The following is a 20,285-nucleotide window of genomic DNA, read 5'->3' as shown; positions in this document are numbered from 1 at the left end:
GAAGTAATTCAAAAATCTATTGATGCCGGGCAGGACAGTTGATCGTCTGGTCCCTGCCGAAAGTAAGTAAGCAAATAATATGGCAACCCAGTTTTAGCATTGGCATGGGGTCTCAAGCTTGATCGCCATTGCAATGATTTTGCCGTTGTAAGTTTAGTCTCTCCTAGCCTCTAAAAACACTTAGTTGGCCTGAAAAAAATGTCACTGCTTAACGTTTTTTTCTCCCAAGCTGAACAAAATTGAACGAAATTAGACTGTTTCTGTGCGTAAAATTATTAGAAGACTTGAGTTATAAACAAATGTTTATTTGTTTTTTTTGCAGGGCAAAATATAGTTCAACCAGGTCCGTCTGTGTCTGTCATTACTCGGTCGCAACCTAGTTCACTGTGGGCATCTGAATTTCTTGAAACTGCCAAAGAGGGAAATTGGATTGAGGAGTTTAATTCACAGTCTACTTATGGTTCTCAGCAGGGAGCTTTTCAGGATTTTTGGGACACTGCCAAAGAAATGCCACTCGCCAGTGATCTTTTACAGCAGTCAGAAACATGGGCCACTGAATTTGCAGCAGCTCCCTCTTCAGTCAATAATCAACGAGCTAGTGAGTGGGTGAGTGAGTTTAAGAGTGAAGATATCTGGGAAAAAATGGAGACTGATTGGCAGCGTGCAGCCCTGGACTCTCCAATGGACTTACCATGGCTGGAGGCTTCTCAATCTGAACAACGAGTAAGTGAATACGAATTTTCTGATGAAAATCCTTTAAGTAACTCGCCAAATGCACTGGAAGCTGGGAAGCAGCTTCGAGCTGAAGGGAATTTATCCAATGCAGTTTTACTGTTTGAGGCATCTGTGCAAAAAGATCCAAGTCTTGTTGAAGGTTGGCTTCTGCTTGGAATTACTTTGGCTGAAAATGAACAGGACAAAGAAGCAATTAAGGCACTAAACAGATGCTTAGAGTTAGATTCGAATTCTCTGGAAGCTAGAATGGCAATAGCTGTGTCCTATACAAATGAGGGACTATCAATGCAGGCCTGTAAGGCATTGGAGGTAAGTCTTTATCCTTCACTTGTTTAATCGGCTAAAATTGAAATTACTACACAATTCAGGTAATAGCTTCTGAAAATTCAGATAATAAATCTTGAAAGCTTCTTAAATTTAGATAGTAACTAAACAAGACACTTAACTAGTACTATTTCAGTTCCATCGTAGCGTTGAGGGGCTAATGTCGATACTAGTTTTTGTGGGAACCTTAATTATTACCAAAACCCCTGCTGCTTGAATTGAAGCCACAATTTTAGTAGCCAGACTTGCTGCCTCACGTAAGTTGCCACTCGGCTTGTCCTGGGTTTTCTTGACATCTCCTTTTATGACAACTTAAGGGAAAAATTAATATGGGGAACTCATAATTTTGTGCCAATGTCATATCTGAGTGCCTAAAAAATATTTTAATCATAAGTAGACGAAATTGAACAGCTATAATTTTGAAGCCTCAATATCTGTTATTGTTATATAGACGATTTGATACAACCTATGGTTTCAACTTCCACTGCTTAAAGGCTATTTTTAATTAAATTGTGCATTGTATATCTTGAGTCTTTTTTGAAAAAGAGAGCTTTCTTTACTTTACTCGTAATCATGTCACAAGCCCAGTGCCAAGCTATCTGTAGAAGAAAAAAAGAAGAAAAAAAAAATGCCGCTTAGGCAGAATGCTGTAGTAGCTGCCACTTTTCTTGATTTTCAAGCCAATATGTTTCCCTTGCTGTTCAAGCCAAGGGACAGAAATTTTCCTATATAGGGGTTTCGGACAAGGCGGTTCTAATTTTGTACTTTTTGTTTTGATCTGACTGTATTTTTAGGAGTTATGGATTTTTATATTTCTTAACACTGGACGTGATCGTCTCTTACAAGGTTGCTTGCTATCACTGCAACCCGGATACTGTTGAAGCTATGAAAAAGCCGTAGGCTTTTTCCTTTTAATGTCGTTTGTAATTTACATTAATATTATACAGAACTGAATACTCATACATCATGATCCGGGTTGGAGCGGTAGCTAGAACTTAAAAAAAAACTGACTAAACAGGAACGTCATAGAGCGGTTTAATGGCCCATTTTAAACGAAATCGTTGTATTTAGAAACCTTTTGTAACTAATGACAATAATTTTAAAAATAAAATCAATTTTTTATAGTAAAATTATAGTAAGAGGAAAAAGCAAATCATGGTTGCAGCCGTTAGTTATGAGTTATAAACCAAAGATCCAAGTGAAAAAGATGAAGATGCAGAGGATACAAATCAGGTTAGGAATTCCGATCATGATGGAGATGAAACCAAAGACTCAAGCGAAAAACATAAAGATGTAGAGGATAAGAATCAGATTAGGCAGTCCGACCATTATGGAGACGAATCCAAAGACTAAAGTGAAAAAGATGTAGATGTAGAGGATAAAAATCAGATTAGGCAGTCCGATCATAATGGAGACGAAACCAAAGACTCGAATGAAAAAGACGAAGATGTAGAGGATAAAAATCAGATTTGGCAGTTCGACCATAATGGAGATGAAACCAAAGACTCAAGTGAAAAAGATGAAGATGTAGAGGATAAAAATAAGATTAGGCAGTCCGATCTTGATGAAGATGAAACCGAAGACTCAAGTGAAAAAGATGTAGATGTAGAGGATAATCAGATTAGGCAGTCGGATTATAATGGACACGAAACCAAAGACTCAAGTGAAAAAGATGAAGATGTAGAGGATAAAAATCAGATTAGGCTGTCCGATCATGATGGGGACGAAACCAAAGACTCAAGTGAAAAAGACGTAGATGTAGAGGATAAAAATCAGATTAAGCGGTTCAATCATGATGGGGACGAAACCAAAGACTCAAGTGAAAAAGATGTAGATGTAGAGGATAAAAATCAGATTAGGCTGTCCGATCATGATGGAGACGAAACCAAAGACTCAAGTGACAAAAAATGAAGACACAAAGGGTAAAAATCAGATTAGGCAGTCCGATCTTGATGGAGACGAAACCAAAGACTCGAATGAGAAAGATGTAAATGTAGAGGATAAAAATCAGATGAGGCTGTCCGATCATGATGGAGATGAAACCAAAGACTCAAGTGAAAAAGATGTAGATGTAGAGGATAAAAATCAGATTAGGCTGTCCGATCATGATGGTGACGAAACCAAAGACTCGAGTGAAAAATATGTAGATGTAGAGGATAAAAATCAGATTATGCTGTCCGATCATGATGGGGACGAAACCAAAGACTCAAGTGAAAAAGATGTAGATGTAGAGGATAAAAATCAGATTAGGCTGTCCGATCATGATGGGGACGAAACCAAAGACTCAAGTGAAAAAGATGTAGACGTAAAGGATAAAATCAGGTTAGGCAGTCTGATCATGATGGAGACGAAACCAAAGACTTAAGTAAAAAAGATGAAGACTTACAGGATAAAAATCAGATTAGGTAGTCCAATCATGATGGTGATAAAACCAAAGACTCGAGTGAAAAAGATGAAGATGTAGAGGATGAAAATCAGATGAGGCAGTCCGATCATGACGGAGACGAAACCAAAGACTCAAGTGAAAAAGAGGAAGATGTAGAGGATAAAAATCAGATTAGGCAGTCCGATCATGATGGATGGATACGGAACCGAAAACTCAAGTAAAAAAGATGAAGATGTAGGGGATAAAAATCAGATTAGGCAGTCCGATCATGATGGAGATGAAGCCAAAGATTCAAGTGAAAAAGATGAAGATATAGAGATTAGGCAGTCGGTTCATGATGGAGACGAAACCAAAGACTCGAGTTAAAAAGATGAAGATGTAGAGGATAACAATCAGATTAGGCAGTCCGATCATGATGGAGATGAAGCCAAAGACTCAAGTGAAAAAGATGAAGATATAGAGGATAAGAATCATCTATATGATTGAGACGAATCATATCATGATCATGATGGAGACGAAACCAAAGACTCAAGTGAAAAATATGAAGATGTAGAGGATAAAAATCAGATTAGGCAGTTCGATCATGATGGAGACGAAACCAAAGACTCAAGTGAAAAAGATGAAGATGTAGAGGATAAAATTCAGATTAGGCAGTCTGATCATAATGGAGACGAAACCAAAGACTCAAGTGAAAAAGATGAAGATATAGAGGATTAAAATCAGTATGTTATAGCAATAGTCGGAGGTATTGTTGGAGGCCTTATTTTTATTTCTGCAGTAGGACTTGGAATTTATATTAATTGGGAAAAGAGAAAGACGTCCTTAGACTTACGTAAGTAAAGAGGAAAATGCCGTACATGTATTATTTATTTCTAGCTCGGCTATAAAGCGTGACGCAGAAAGTTGAGAGGGAATTATATTTTTTCGTGATCTCTATGTTATTTTGATTTGGTTCAACGCTCCCTGCAACATTACCTGAAAGCCTCAACTGATTTTTGTTTACCTTCTTGGACACCAAAGGCTACAATGCCCTCTCTCCCAATAATAAATAACGTATAGAAACAATGGGTGAGTTTTAATAAAATTATAGAATTATAGAATTTGTGCTTGCTATTTTTATGTGTCATAGTTGTTAGCATTTTTATGCGTTGTAGTTGATAGCATTTTTTGTCTTATGGTTGTTAGCATTATTATGTGTTATCAGCTAAATCCGATGAAACTTACATAGTACTTGTTTGTAAAGAGCTTCTTAGATCCTTTAGGTAAGCAGCCTGGATTATTAAGGGACTGTTAGTTTCCTATATAGGGGTATTGCCAAGGCGGTTCTAATAGTGTACTTCTTTTTTTGATGATCTGACTCTAGTTTTAGGAGTTATGGGCTATTTTGTTTTCATTATGGGACGTGATCGTCTCTTATTAGGTTGCTAGCTACCGCTGCAACCTGGATCACAAACAGGAAAAAACCTATGGCTTTTTTTTATTTTGAATAGTAAGAGACGAACTTCAGAAAATTAGGCAGCTAACCAAGTCCGATATGTGCCATGGTTAGATCTTTACCAGGTTTCAGCCATCTCTACGGCCATATAGTCCGTATTTTAAAGAATCAGTTAATAGTAAGAGACAAACCTTAGAGAATCAAGCAGGTAACTAAATCCAATCTGTGCCATGGTTTTTTCCTTACTAGGTTTCAGCGATCTCTGCAGCGATGATACCAATTGAACTTACATAATTCCCATTTAAGATTAATCGATCCTTTATGTTATTTTTGGTAAAAAGTGATTCGAATTTACAAAAATTTTAAATTTGGGATTCGGGGAAATTTTAAGAATCATTAAGATTCTGTGACTTTTAGGGGGTATTTTCTCCTTTTCTCGATAATAGGGCAATTTTCTCAGGATCGTAACTTTTGATGGGTAAAGCTAAACCTGATGGGTTAAACTAAACTTATATATTTAAAATCAGTATAAAAATGCAATTCTTTGGATGTATCTATTGGTATCAAAATTTTGTTTTTTTAGAGTTTCGTTTAATATTGAGACGAGTCGCTCTTCCTATACAGTTCGTTACCACGAACGGTTTGATTCAATCAATAAAGTATTTCGAACAATATATTTGGTATGCAACTGCTTATTTCCATCTTATTTCAAGACTCAATACATTTTGAACAAGACCATGGCATGTTTCCTCACAAAAAAACATGAAAAAGCCTATGGCTTTTTCTTAGATGGAATAGCAAGAGACGATGCATGCTTGTACTATCTTAACTTTTAGTTACTATTTGCCGTGGTTTGTTCTTTACTAGGTTTCAGCTATATCCGATGAAACTTCCATAGTTCTTATTTATAATGAGCTGTGTCGATACTCTATGTATCATATTGTTAATTTTACAACTTTAATTAATGACGTTGTGGTGTAAGGGGCTAGCACGATCGGCCTTTAACCAAAAGGTTGGTGGTTCAAGGCCACCTGGGGTTGATTTCTTTTCAATTGTAATTCAGCTATCATTAAAACCATGATACGGATGATACTTACAAAATACCCATTTACAGTATCGATCCTTTATGTAAAAGAAGAAAGAAAAAAATATATCCCGTTTCGGCAGAATGTTGTAGTAGCCACCACTTTTCTTGATTTTCAAGCCAATATATTTCCCTTGCTGTTCGAGCCGAGGCGCAGAAAATTTCCTTTACAGGGGTTTCGGACAAGGCGGCTCTAATGGTGTACTTCTTGTTCAATGTGACTTTTTTTCGGAGTTATGGGTTTTTTATTTTTCTTAACATTGGACGTGATCATCTCTTACTAGGTTGCTAGCTACTGCTGCAACCCGGATATTTTGTTAGTCCTTTAATTTAATGACGTCCTTCAGTGTTATATCAGCCATCTCTCCAGCCATGATACTGATGGAAATTACATAAGCCCTATTTATGTTTCAGTTAACATGGGCTAGGTTTCGTTCTTTATTGTATGCTATCTCTGTTTTTTTGTATAGTACTGTTTTTCTAAATTACGTATAACTCGCTTAGAAGGCATCTTATTACAAAACAAGAAACAATATTCTTATCTAATTAACACTTCTTAAAACTCGTATCGAGTATCCATAACCTAACAAAAAGTAAAACTAATTTTTAAATTTTCAGGTATTTTGTTAGTTTGAATGAAAAATCAATAATTAAAATTATTGCTCAGATATCACAAATAGTTTTGCAGTTTACATAATGACTTTAGCAATTCTAAACTGAAAAATAAAATATATTAAAACCATTAATTGTTTGCTCTGAAAATACATAGTAAATCCCACATCGGGTAGTTAGAAACTAACCAAAAATAAAACTAATTTTAACATTCTAAGGTATTTTTCTAGCTTGAATTGAAATATTCGAACTATTGCTCGGATACCATGGACATTTTTGCAGTTTACACAAGCTGCAAAGAACGCACAGGCTGATCTTTGTAAATTGAGAAAAAATTTTCGAATGTTTTCCGGGATTACGAAAAATATTCAAAATTAAAGATTAAAATTATTCCTGAAAGAATGGATTTTGTTGAAAAAAAAAATCAGCCAGAGATTCTTTCGCAAAACTTCATAGTAATATCAAAAAATAATGTTGCATGTTTAGTGAAAAGCTTCCAAGGATTTCTCCGATGTGGATATATTGGAAGCGAAAAAGGTGATTTGGGATGAAGCCGAATATGCGACGAGAGTGACTGCAAGAGACAAAAGTTCGGATAATGTCATTGACATAATGAAAGTTTTTAAGATGTGTGACGAAAAAAACATTTCGCTCCCGCGGTATACAAACCTGATGACGTACCGATTATTCCTGGCAAGATAAGTGCAAATTTGACGAGAAAAATGGGAGAGCTTTACCGAGAGTTTTACATCTTCGTCGAGTCTGAGTATAAGCTGCGCAATTCCTAACCGTCACGCGAGAATAATAGAAAGCATAAACAGACTTGCGCCGTAGTTCTCAAAAATCTGCCCCAAGGACTGACTGATCCCGAATCACGGAAAGACTTTAAATGGACTTAGCGGACAGACAAGCAATGACATCGTCGAACTGAGGCCTCGTAAGAGTGCTTAGAGCGTTCTCGTGAAAGACAAAGCGACCGCCGATTCTATTGCACAGGCTATTACCAGTACCGATAATTCCGTTTTCGCGAGAGTAAAAAGCCCCTCTTTCTTCGGGATAATTCGTCACGTCCCTGCTAGTATTTCAGAAGAGGACTTACGCAGTTTAGTGTCGAAATGTGTCGAAGCTTCTAGAATAGGCAAAACCAGGTCATTCAAACTGAAGTTTGAATCTCCCCCCGTGATTGGGTATGAGCGGCTGCCGATTCACGAATACAAATTTATGCCAATCCAGTGCTACAAGTGTCAATGCTTCGGCCACGCAGCAAAGGCATGTTCAAATCCGCCAAAGTGCTCCCGATGCGCTGGGAAACACTCCAGCTCAAAGGACAATCCCTGCCAGAACCCCCTCAAAAGTGCTCTGTGTGGTTCGGCAAACCATCCCTGTTACAGTTTTAAATGCCCTGAAGCACAGAAAGCGTTAAAACAATGAATAATCTTGAACTCAAAGTTGTATCATGGAACATGAATGGTGGAGTTCTGGCTAAACTACCTCTGATTGAGCAACTAGTACAAGAATATGACGTAGTCTGTCTACAGGAGCCCTTTCTTACAACAGAAGGACTTCAGCTTCTTGAGGTCAATGACAGTTCCAGCGTATTCAGTGTTCCTGCAAAGCGTTCTGGCAGAGGTATTTCTCTGGTGGTATTTCAATACTGGTACGCAGAAGTCTTATTCCTTTCTTGTACAAGCAGTCTAAGTTCTTCGTCGGTGTCCGAATTGCTGATAGGGCCCTAGTCTGTGTCTGTATGCCCACGGATTATCATGACAATGAATCTAATGCGAGATTCAATATTGCTTGTGGACAGATTTGTGGAGGTGTTGACGGATGTGTTACGCAAAAACTGTCATGCATTGTAACCGGAGACATGAACTGTAACCTGTGCGACAACAGCCCGAGAACTCAGGTTCTGGTAGCTTCCTGTGAAAATCTCCGTGTACTTGAAAATGACCTGGACTACACGTATGTACACAACTCCGGCTCGTTATCCTCCCTTGACTCAATGCTGGGCTCTGCAGATGTGAAGACAAACGGAAAATGTAGTGGTAAAATTAAGCATCTGTACTTCCGACCACTTACCCATCTCGAATTTGTTCTATGTCACTAATAAAACTACTCAGCCCGATGAATGTCACCGTAAATGGGTGGTAAAATCTGAGTGGGGAAAAGCCGACTCTGCGCTTTTCAAGTCCGTGTATGATAATGTACTTGAAAAGATAAAGGTCCCATTTCAACTCCTTCAACAAGGTTTGCCTGTTCCCGATAATGAGAAGCAGATACTCTTGAACAATTACTGTGCAGAAATTACACATGCCCTACGATGTGCCGAAAAGGCTGCAGTTCCGACACGAAAAGTTCGAATCGGAAGGGAAAATCCACAGTGGTCTCAGAATGTACAGTTGTCCGAGTCTTGTAGTCGATCTAAATTCTGGTATACACTATGGAACGAGTGCGGGCGCCCTCGTCAAGGTTTCTTGAATGATATCAGGCTATACACTAAGCGAAAGTTCGCCAAGACCCTTGCTAAAAATCAAACCGACTTAATGGACCAGAATTGCAAAGTGCTTGAAGGTGACCCAAATGCAGTCTGGAAGTATATTAAAAAGAAAAGGAGTCCGAAATCTCGCAAAGAAGAAATTTTGCCAAGTGAAAGTGATTGGAATGAATATTTTACCGCCGAATTCTCACCACCAAACAAGGCTCTCGAGAAAGAGTTTGAATAAGGGCTCGACTCCCTTCTAACGCCAAATGAACGAAGTGTCGAGTTCGTTATTACTGTCTCTAGCACCCGTCATATGCTCTCTAAACTGAAAAAGAAGTATTCTCGAGGTGATGATAATATTTGTGGAATGCATCTGGCTATTGGGGGTGACAATGTGTTAAATTACCTTGCTCTTATGTACTAGATGATCTTTTACTGCGGTCTTGTCCCCGATGTTTTCTGTGTTGGCGTCGTTACACCAGTTTCCAAAAAAGGGAATGATCCCAGGAACTGTTCATCATACCGCCCGATAACTGTTGCGCCGGTATTCTGCAAACTCATGGAAATGCTTGTTTTTGGTGACCTAAGTGAAGCTTGTTATACTCCCGATCTGCAATTCGGGTTTAAGAGTGGTACTAGTCGCGAGCATGTTCATTCGTTGATAGCTAATCTTTTGCTCAGTGCTCATGATAATAATGATACATTTGTTCTAGCAAGCCACGATGTGCGTAGAGCATTCGACTCCGGTATCCACGCACATATACTTAGTTCTGCTTGTAAACGCGGAGTTGACCGTTCGGTTGTCGTTGTATGGAGGAGCATGTATAGGAGGCTGGGAGTGAAGATTAAAGTCCCCACTCATCGCGGTATGGTGGTATCCACCGTAGTTATACCTGTCCGTAAAGGTATCCGGCAAGGCTCCATTACTTCCCCTCCTCTATACAACAACAGTATTATCGTCCCTCAAGAATCTGCCAAAACGTGCTGCATATATCTAGGTATAGACGTGTCGCTCATCAATTACGCTGATGATATACTTAACGTAAGTAGGTCTGTTTCAAGGGTTGAGGATAACTACAATATATTGAGTGATGAATATGCTAAGATTGGGCTAGCTTTTAATGCTGCCAAAAGGGAAGTAGTTATTTTTCGGCACAACGTGAACGATTCGACCTCGATTAGCGTGCTCCTAGGTAATACTGCGGTGAGCTCAAAGCCATCTCTCACTTACCTTGGACTGCCGATCGCTTCAGATCTGCGGTCTACTCGTGAAGCACTGGTTGAGCTTTTTTCAGAAAAGGCACGCAAAGCATACGGACTACTTCTACCCTGCTAACGTATGTATGACCGCCGTATACTCGGAAGGCTCTAATCCGTGTTCGTTATCCCGCATATTCTGTCACTCTCGCCGGTTGTGTCTCTTTTCACCGAAACAGATAAGCGCTCAGTCCGTCGGGTTTACTATAAGTATGCAAACTATCTTTTAAGTGTTCCGCCATGGGAGAGAAACTCAAGAGTTTCGAAAAATTACAGCGTTGTGGACCTGACTACTAAAGCTACTGAGCGAATCGTTTGATTTCGGCGTTCGCTCAATCCTGATCATGATATGTACCGAGTTATCGTAGGCTAGTTTGAATAAGAGTTTAGTTTGCTGTATATAGATTGTTATTGAAGTCTTGTTGTTTCTCTTATTGCGTTTTCTTTTTCTCTTTTTTTTTTTTCAATATTCCGTTGTGTAATCTTCTGTTATTTATGATGGGAAATAAAAACCATTCATTCATAATCTGATCTGTCAATCCAGGTTGCAGCGGTAGCTAGCAACCTAGTAAGATTGCATTAAAGAACGAACTTTAGTTCATAGTTACAGCAAGGAACGAGCTTCAGCTCATAGTAACTAAGATTATAGTTTAAGACTCAAACAAGTAATTTGTTTGCTTTTGGTATAAAATACTGGTAGCGGTGGGATTCGAACCCACGCCTCCAAAGATACTGGTGGCTAACACCAGCCTCTTAGACCCCTTTGCTTAGCTGCGACGTCAAACAAGGTTATATTTGATTTTACATAAATCTGAATAGCTTTCCGGGTTGCAACGGTAGCTATGAACATAGTAAGAGACAAAGTGAAGAACGATAAGAAGCCTATGCAATAGTAAATTTGCAGCGGTAGTTATATTAAAATTACCTTAAGGAATGAACTGTAGCCCACAGTAACTGAAGTAATAAAATGAATCATTATATAGATGATTATTTAAATCTGGGTTGCAGCGGTAGCTAGCAACCTAGTAAGAGATGATCAGGTCCAATGTTAAGAAATATAAAAACCCCTAACTCCTAAAAAAAGAGTCAGATCAAAACAAAAAGTACACCATTAGAACCGCCTTGTCCAAAATCCCTAATAAGGAATCTTACCGCCCTTTGGCTTGAATAACAAAGAAAATATATTGGCTTGAAAATCAAGAAAATTGACTTTAACCACGTTTTTCTCCACAAACTGGATTTTTTTTTCCGCTTTTTCTTTCTCCTCAGCTAGCTGGGCATTGGAAAATCATAGAGAGCTGTATAATAGCTTATTTTAAAGGAAATTGCTACATCTAGTGCCTTTTGTAATTAAAAATAAAATACTTTTTAAAGTAGAATCAATTTTGTTATACGTAATTAAAAAAAACAGTACTATGCAAAAAACAGAGATAGCATCTTGAAAAAAAAGCAAAGGTATTCAACTGACAGGCGTATCGAGATGTGAAAATTGATAGTGACAAACAGCGTTATTATAATGATGAAATTTATAGACATGTGAAAATTGATAGTGACAAACAGCGTTATTATAATGATGAAGTTTATAGACATGCGAAAATTGATAGTGACAAACAGCGTTAATATAATAATGAAGTTTATAGACATGCGAAAATTGATAGTGACAAACAGCGTTATTATAATGATGAAGTTTATAGACATGCAAAAATTGAGACAGCAAAACAAAAGAGCAAGGAACGGTATGATAATGATAAACATTACCGAAACAAACATAAGAAAAAAGTTGCTACCAGAATAATGGGTAGATACTTGGGTGACAAAATTATTATAAAGAACGACCTTTTTTAAATTAATTATTTTTTACGAAAAACTTAATTTTTTATATACAATATTGATCAATGACGTAATAGTCGCTGGATGTAGTTAGTATCCGGGTTGCAGCGGTAGCTAGCAACCTAGTAAGAGACGATCACGTCCAATGTTAAGAAATAAAAAAACCCATAGCTCATAAAAAAGGAGTCAGATCAAAACAAAAAGTACACCATTAGAACCGCCTTGTCCGAAACCCCTGTGTAGGAAACTTTCTGTCATTTGGCTTGAAGAGCAAGGGAAATATATTGGCTTGAAAATCAAGAAAATTGACTTTAACCACGTTATTCTCCACAAACGGGATATTTTTTTTCTTTTGTCTCCAGAGATAGCTTGGCACTGGAACATCGTAGAGAGTTGTTCAATAGCTCATTTTAAAGAAAATCTCTAGATCTAGCGCCTTTTGCACTTAATTTTTTTTTAATTAATTATTTTTTACGAAAAACTTAATTTTTTATGTACAATTTTGATCAATGACGTCATAGTCGCTGGATGTAGTTAGTATTACATATAGGCTCGATCATCGAATTTAAGCTGAAACTAAGTAAAGGACAATTATGTCTCCATATATTCACAGTGATGTATAAGATTTCCCATTACATCTATAAACTGTTCCACAGTTGCCGGTCCGTACCTTGGAAGCTTTTCACTAAACATGCAACATTTCTTTTGGATATTACTATGAAGTTTTGCGAAAGCATCTCTAGCTGACTTTTCAACAAAATCTATTGTTTCAGAGATAATTTTAATCTTTAATTTTGAATATTTTTCGTAATCCCGGTAAAACATTCGTAAAATTTTTCTCAATTTACAAAGATCAGCCTGTGCGTTCTTTGCAGCTTGTCTAAACTGCAAAAATATCCATGGTATCCGAGCAATAGTTCGAATATTTCAATTCAAGCTAGAAAAATACCTTAAAATGTTAAAATTAGTTTTATTTTTGGTTAGGTTCTAACTACCCGATGTGGGATTGACTATGTAGTTTCAAACCAAAAAATTCCATTTTTTAATATATATTTTATTTTTCAGTTTAGAATCGCTAAAGTTATTATGTAAACTGCAAAAATATTTATGATATCTGAGCAATAATTTTAATCTTTTCATTAAAACTAAAAAAATACCTGAAAATTTAAAAATTAGTTTTACTTTTTGTTAGGTTATGGATACTCGATACGAGTCATAAGAAGTGTTAATTAAATGAAAATGTTATTTCTTGTTTTGTAATAAGATGCCTTCTAAGTGAGTTATTATACGTAATTTAAAAAAACAGTACTATACAAAAAACAGAGACAACATCTTGAAAAGAAAAGAGCAAAGGTATTCAACCGACCAGGCGTATCGAGAAGTAATAATTGAGAGAGCAAAACAAAACAGCAAGATGTGTTATCACAATGATGAAGATTATAGACATGCGAAAATTGAGACAGCCAAACAAAAGATCAAGTAGCGTTATCAAAATGATAAACTTTATAGAGTAGCAACAATTGAGCAGGCTAGACAAAAGATCAAGGTTCGTTGTCACAATGATGAAGATTACCGAAAAATATATGAGAAAAAAGTTGCTACCAGAATAATGGGTAGATACTGGGGTGACAAATTATAATGAGGAACGACCTCTTGCCTATTTTACAATAAAAGACGATCAATGGATTAACAAACAATTGCATACATTGGAATTAGCTAGCTACTTGATTGTTTGAGACTCATCTCTTACTATTTCAAAGAAGAAAAGCCGTAGGCTTTTTTCTGTCTGTAATCAGTTTATTATCATAGGCAGTGCACTAGCACTGCCTGAGTAAAGAACGATGTGGGCCTAATGTGTTTTTTTCTTCTTCAGTCAGGCACTTCGTATCGAAGGAGTTGTCGTATCCGGTTTGCAGCGATTTTACAGTGAAGAACGAACCTTAGCTCATAGTAACAGAAATACGGTGGTTCCAGGGGTAGCTGTAAGCTATCAAGATTGCAGCAATATCCAGGTTACCACGGGAGCTCCATAGATACTGAAGCACCAAGGAAGAAAAAATGACATTAAAAGACGATCACTGAAATAAAAAACCATTCCATATATTAGACTTAGTTGGCTACTTGATTATTTGAGTTTCGTCTCTTACTATTTTCCGGGTTGCAGCGGTAGTTAGCAACCTAGTAAGAGACGATCACGTCCAATGTTAAGAAATATAAAAACCCATAGCTCCTAAAAAAGGAGTCCGATCAAAATAAAAAGTACACCATTAGAACCGCCTTATCCGAAACCCCTGTTTATTAAACTTTCTGTCCCTTGGCTTGAACAGCAAGGGAAATATATTGGCTTGAAAATCAAGAAAAGTGGCAGCTACTACAACATTCTGCCTAAACGGGATATTTTTTTTCTTTGTATCCAGAGATAGCTTGGCACTGGAACATCGTAGATAGTTGTTCAATAGCTCATTTTAAAGGAAATCTCTAGATCTAGCGTCTTTTGCACTTAATTTTTTTAATTAATTATTTTTTATGAAAAACTTAATTTTTTATATACAATATTGACCAATGACGTCATAGTCGCTGGATGTAGTTAGTATTACATAAAGGCTCGATCATCGAATTTAAGCTGAAACTAAGTAAAGGACAATTATGCCTCCATATATTCACAGTGATGTATAAGATTTCCCATTACATCTGTAAACTGTTCCACAGTTGCCGGTCCATACCTTGGAAGCTTTTCACTAAACATGCAACATTTCTTTTGGATATTACTATGAAGTTTTGCGAAAGCATCTCTAGCTGACTTCAACAAAACCTATTCTTTCAGAGATAATTTTAATCTTTAATTTTGAATATTTTTCGTAATCCCGGTAAAACATTCGTAAAATATTTTTCAATTTACAAAGATCAGCCTGTGCGTTCTTTGCAGCTTGTGTAAACTGCAAAAATATCCATGGTATCCGAGCAATAGTTCGAATATTTCAATTCAAGCTAGAAAAATACTTTAAAATGTTAAAATTAGTTTTATTTTTGGTTAGGTTCTAACTACCCGATGGGGGATTGATTATGTAGTTTCAGACCAAAAAATTCCATTTTTTAATATATATTTTATTTTTCAGTTCAGAATCGCTAAAGTTATTATGTAAACTGCAAAAATATTTATGATATCTGAGCAATAATTTTAATCTTTTCATTCAAACTAACAAAATGCCTGAAAATTTAAAAATTAGTTTTACTTTTTGTTAGGTTATGGATACTCGATACGAGTCATAAGAAGTGTTAATTAGATGAAAATATTATTTCTTGTTTTGTAATAAGATGCCTTCTAAGCGAGTTATTATTAGTAATTTAAAAAAACAGTACTATACAAAATACAGAGACAACATCTTGAAAAGAAAAAAGCAAAGGTATTCAACCGACCAGGCGTATCGAGAAGTAATCAAACAAAAGAGCAAGATGTGTTATCACAATGATGAAGATTATAGACATGTGAAAATTGAGACAGCCAAACAAAAGATCAAGGAGTGTTATCAAAATGATATACTTTATAGAGAAGCAATAATTGAGCAGACTAGACAAAAGATCAAGGAGCGTTATCACAATGATGAAGATTACCGAAAAATATATAAGAAAAAAGTTGCTACCAGAATAATGGGTAGATACTGGGGTGACAAAATCTATAAAGAAAAAATTAAATTTTCTGCGAGGTTGTACCGAAGAACGCATAAGGACCAAGAGAAAAATTACATTCAGAAATACAAGAAGATGGCAAAAATGCAGGCTGATCTTCGCAAATTGAGAAACATTTTACGCATGTTTTACCAGGATCACGAAAAGTATTCAAAATTACAGATTAAAATTCTCTTTGAAAGAGCGGATGCTGTTGAAAAGTCGGCTTAAATGCTTTGGCAAAGCTTCATAGTAATATCCAAAAGAAATGTTGTCAGTTTAATGAAAAACTTCCAAGGTATGGATTGGCAACTGCGGAACAGTTTATAGGTGCAATGGAAAATGTTCGACAAAACAGTGAATATACGGAGGCGTACTTCTTAGAAAATTCGTATATTAATTTTGGAAGAAGCAATTGCAGTTTATGTAGCAGCAATAAAAATATATATACAAGCATACCTATCAATAGCGAAGGAAAAGCAATGTTTTTCAATTATGGCGAAAACGAGCCTGTTAGGGTTATTAGTATATGTGTTTGTAAGACTAATGATTTAGAACAAATTCCTGGAACACCGACTCAAGAAAAAAGTATTTCTAACTGTGTTTTAAACAGTTCTTTTAGTTCTACTGAATATTTGGCAAAAAATGCTCTGTGTAGGTGAACAAACTGTCCTGGAAAGTACGAGACAACTATTGAAAAATGCTCTGAAACTAGATCTGACAAGGAAATTATGATGGCTGGAGTCACCTATAACCTTCTGAGTAAACATTCAAAACCAAAAATTGGGCAGCAGGTTACTTGGCAATGTCACCCTGATATCTGCAAGCTCTATCCAACGGATAATGAATTATGTCAAATTCTTTTTGATATCCTTGAAAATAATATAGCATAAAATTTTCAACTGACAAAGTGGTTAATTTCTACCTTGGCGAATTGGATTATTGTGAAATCAATTACAGGGACACAAGAAAGCATGGGCATTCGTTATACTGTAGCCCAAATGAGGGATGTCAGAGCTATTTGCGTTGTCTAAGGGCACTAGCTCCACATTTTCCTGTCTTTACCTATTTCATTAATAGCGTATATAAGGCAGTATCAAAATCTAAGATTATACAACATATTAATCTACTAAAAGTCGAGGGTTCGTACAAGGAATTAAGTCATTATTTAGAAGAAGTGTCAAGTAGACTTTGTCGTAATAGTCAAGACGTCATCTATGGTGATAGCAACATTAGAGTTTCTGTGGATGAAAATACAATAATAAAATTATTTGGTGAGAGCCTTGATAAGGTAGCTAACATCAGGGATGTATACCCCACAATGCATTGTGACAGTTGCGAGCAGATAAAGACAAAATACCAATTGAAGAGTCTAAAATCCCTTTCAAATAAGAAAGGTTTTGATGTAATGTTGGCCACGATTTTAGAACACCTCCAACAGGACATACCCAAAGATGACAGAGAACAGCTAATTCATTGTACAGGTTGGAAAGAGGATGTCATAGGTTCATTCTCTGTCTGTGATTACTGTGCTGGTAAAATGTTTAAAAGTCTGGAGAATGTCCGATCATTATTAAATAACCTTCATCGGCTTTACACCGGAATGCATAAAGTGTTTAAATAATTTTGAAATGGCAATGATTCAAATTGTAATGCCTTGTCTTACGATCGTCAGATTAGGGCAAGTAACTGCATTGAAGAGACCTAGAACAGACCTTGTTGACGCTCTTAAGGGGAGAATAGTATATCTACCCGTTGATGTGCAAGCAAATGCAGATATTCAGCCTGAAAAACTTCTTAACATTGATAGTTTTGTAGTCATTGTCAATGGTCAGCCTACTTACAACAAGAATGTTTGGACTGCACTGATAGATCTGAGAAAAGTCCATGAAGCACTGTTGTGGTTAAGAGAGAACAACAGTCTCTATAAAACAATACGTGCATACACCCTAGAAGATTTAAATAAAATACTTGAAGCGCGTCTTGCTGAAATAGAGGTTGGTGTTGATAATTTACCTGAAATACCGGAAGCTGCAATCCTTCAGAAACTGACAGAAAGCGCAAAATCTACATTGGTTGAACATTTCTCTGTCCAGCCTCTCAATTCAGCGGTTCCAAAAGACTTCATAGAAGACTTTAAGCAGAGGAAAGATCTTGGTACTGACCAATTTCAAATCAATTACATAAAGGCTCGATCATCGAATTTAAGCTGAAACTAAGAAAAGGACAATTATGCCTCCATCCGGGTTGCAGCGGTAGCTAGCAACCTAGTAAGAGACGATCACGTCCAATGTTAAGAAATATAAAAATTATGGTTAAGAACGACATGACCATGCTAACTGAAATAATCTATTTTACATTAAAAGACGATCATTAGAATAATAAACCATTGCATACATTCGACTTAGTTAGCTACTTGATTGTTTGAAGTTCGTCTATTACTATTTCAAAGAAGAAAAAGCCGTGGGCTTTTTCCTGTTTGTAATCAGGTGTATTTTGTTAATTATAGTAAATCCTATAAAGGGTTTTTGGACTAGGGTTTTTTACATAAAGGATCGATGTCAGTCAAGAGGATCTAATGTAGTACTAATTAATAGAAGTTTTATTTAGACTTTTAATTGATAAATGTGTAAAAATTGCCTCAGGCAGGATTTGAACCTGCAGCCTTTGGAGTAGAATTCCAACACGCAGTCCACTGAGCCAGACAGGCTTTCAAGGACCCAATTTATGAATGATTTATTTTACTTAATTTTATGTTAAAGATTGATCGATGATGTCATAATCGTAAGTTGTATTACATTAAGGAACGATAACGAACTGTATAGTAAGAGCGAATCGACTCAATAGTTAATTGAAACTCTAAAAAAAACAGAATTTTAATATCAATTGATGCATCAAAAGATTTAGATTTTTATGCTGATTTTAAATATTTGAGTTTCATCAAGTTTAGTCCTACTCATCAAAAGTTACGAGTCGGAATTTTTTTTTTGAAAAAACGAGGAAACACCCCTTAAAAGTCACAGAATCTTAATGATGATCACACCATCAGTTTCACCATATCATCCGGGTTGCAGCGGTAGCTAGCAACCTCCGGGTTGCAGCGGTAGCTAGCAACCTAGTAAGAGATGATCACGTCCAATGTTAAGAAATATAAAAACCCATAGTTCCTAACAGAGGAGTCAGATCAAAACAAAAAGTACACCATTAGAACCGCCGTGTCCGTAACCTCTATAAAGGAAACTTACCGCCCTTTGGCTTGAATAACAAAGAAAATATATTGGCTTGAAAATCAAGCAAATTGACTTTTACCACGTTATTCTCCACAAACGGGATATTTTTTTCTCTTTTCTTTTGTATCCAGAGATAGCGTGGCACTGGAACATCGTAGAGGGTTGTTCAATAGCTCATTTTAAAGGAAATTAATTGGGTTAAAAACCTTTTGTAACTAAAATAAATTATTTCTAAATGTGATCTGTTCTTTTTTATATCAATGATGAATTTACCTGCTTTTAATTCCCCCTTTTTAATTATTCCATTGCCAAGTCGCTTACCTCTGTTTATTAGCCGTAGCATCTTTCTTTTCTCTTTCATCCGAAACTTAACCTCAATCAATTCATTTTCGTTCGCTTTGAAATTAACTTCATGATTCCAGATGGGATTGAGGTCATTCCCCACTTTGTCGGTGGAGTAACTTTTACCATTGTATGACATTTTAACATAAAGCATAGGGTTCGGGTTTCTTTCAAAAACAGACGGTTCTAAAACGAAGTGTTCTACAGTTAGTCGGATAAACATCTTTTGAATATTTTTAAACAATTTAACCTAAAAGACAAAACTGTTACTTCAATAGAGTTTACCTCTCTCGGTGTTAAATTGATTAAAAAGAAAATAATGTAAGGTAAATATTTTTTGTCACGTATCGATTCATTTTCAAGCTCCAAGGTTATTTTTGCGATTATTATATTCTAATAGTGGTAGATATTTCTTTTTATGAAGGTCAAACATGGCTCTGATATATTGGTTATCATCAGACGTCAGTAACATACTCAGATTATTATCTGCGTATCTTATTTGTATATTTGTTTCGTATTATGAACCTAATGGAGACAGAATATTGCTCTGATATGGAGTATGTGCTAATTGTTACTCTAGCAGAACCAAATATGGCTCTAGAATTGACCCAAATAAAGCATATGATGATTTATTTTACTATGAGCTAGAACTCGTTCTTAATTATTAAGGTTAGTTAAGTGGCCTATACATGTTAGTATGGGCAAGAGTTCGTTCTTTATTATATTCGATCTAACCATTATTCTAATCAAGACTGAGAGAATTTACATCTTTGTCGTTCTTAAGTAGTAATTATGACGTCACGGCGTAATGATTTTATTGACGTCATGGCGCAATGATATTATTTCATGACGTCATCAGAAACAACAATATAATTTCGTGTTTTTCTATTCACGTCATAGCT

General features: G+C 36.2%; 2 protein-coding genes across 5 annotated transcripts in view; both read left to right on the top strand.

The window, feature by feature from the left end:
- LOC148956594 (protein white-like) overlaps positions 1 to 20,285 on the top strand; it is a 502,792-nt gene that overhangs the window by 125,126 nt on the left and 357,381 nt on the right. The window lies entirely within an intron of this gene.
- LOC148956595 (peroxisomal targeting signal 1 receptor-like) overlaps positions 1 to 20,285 on the top strand; it is a 251,485-nt gene that overhangs the window by 36,288 nt on the left and 194,912 nt on the right. For both annotated transcript variants that reach the window (XM_089086042.1, XM_089086035.1), the window contains exon 3: positions 323 to 1,044. In XM_089086042.1, coding sequence (XP_088942168.1) covers positions 323 to 1,044 — 722 coding nt within the window. The remainder of the gene's footprint in view (positions 1 to 322; positions 1,045 to 20,285) is intronic.

The sequence above is a fragment of the Artemia sp. Qi Xiang Cuo genome, chromosome 1 (genome assembly GCF_049724085.1).
Source record: "Artemia sp. Qi Xiang Cuo chromosome 1, ASM4972408v1, whole genome shotgun sequence".
NCBI classification, from domain to species: Eukaryota; Metazoa; Arthropoda; class Branchiopoda; order Anostraca; family Artemiidae; genus Artemia; species Artemia sp. Qi Xiang Cuo.
The sequence above is the reverse complement of the archived record's forward strand: the minus strand, read 5'-3'. Positions and strand labels throughout refer to the sequence as shown.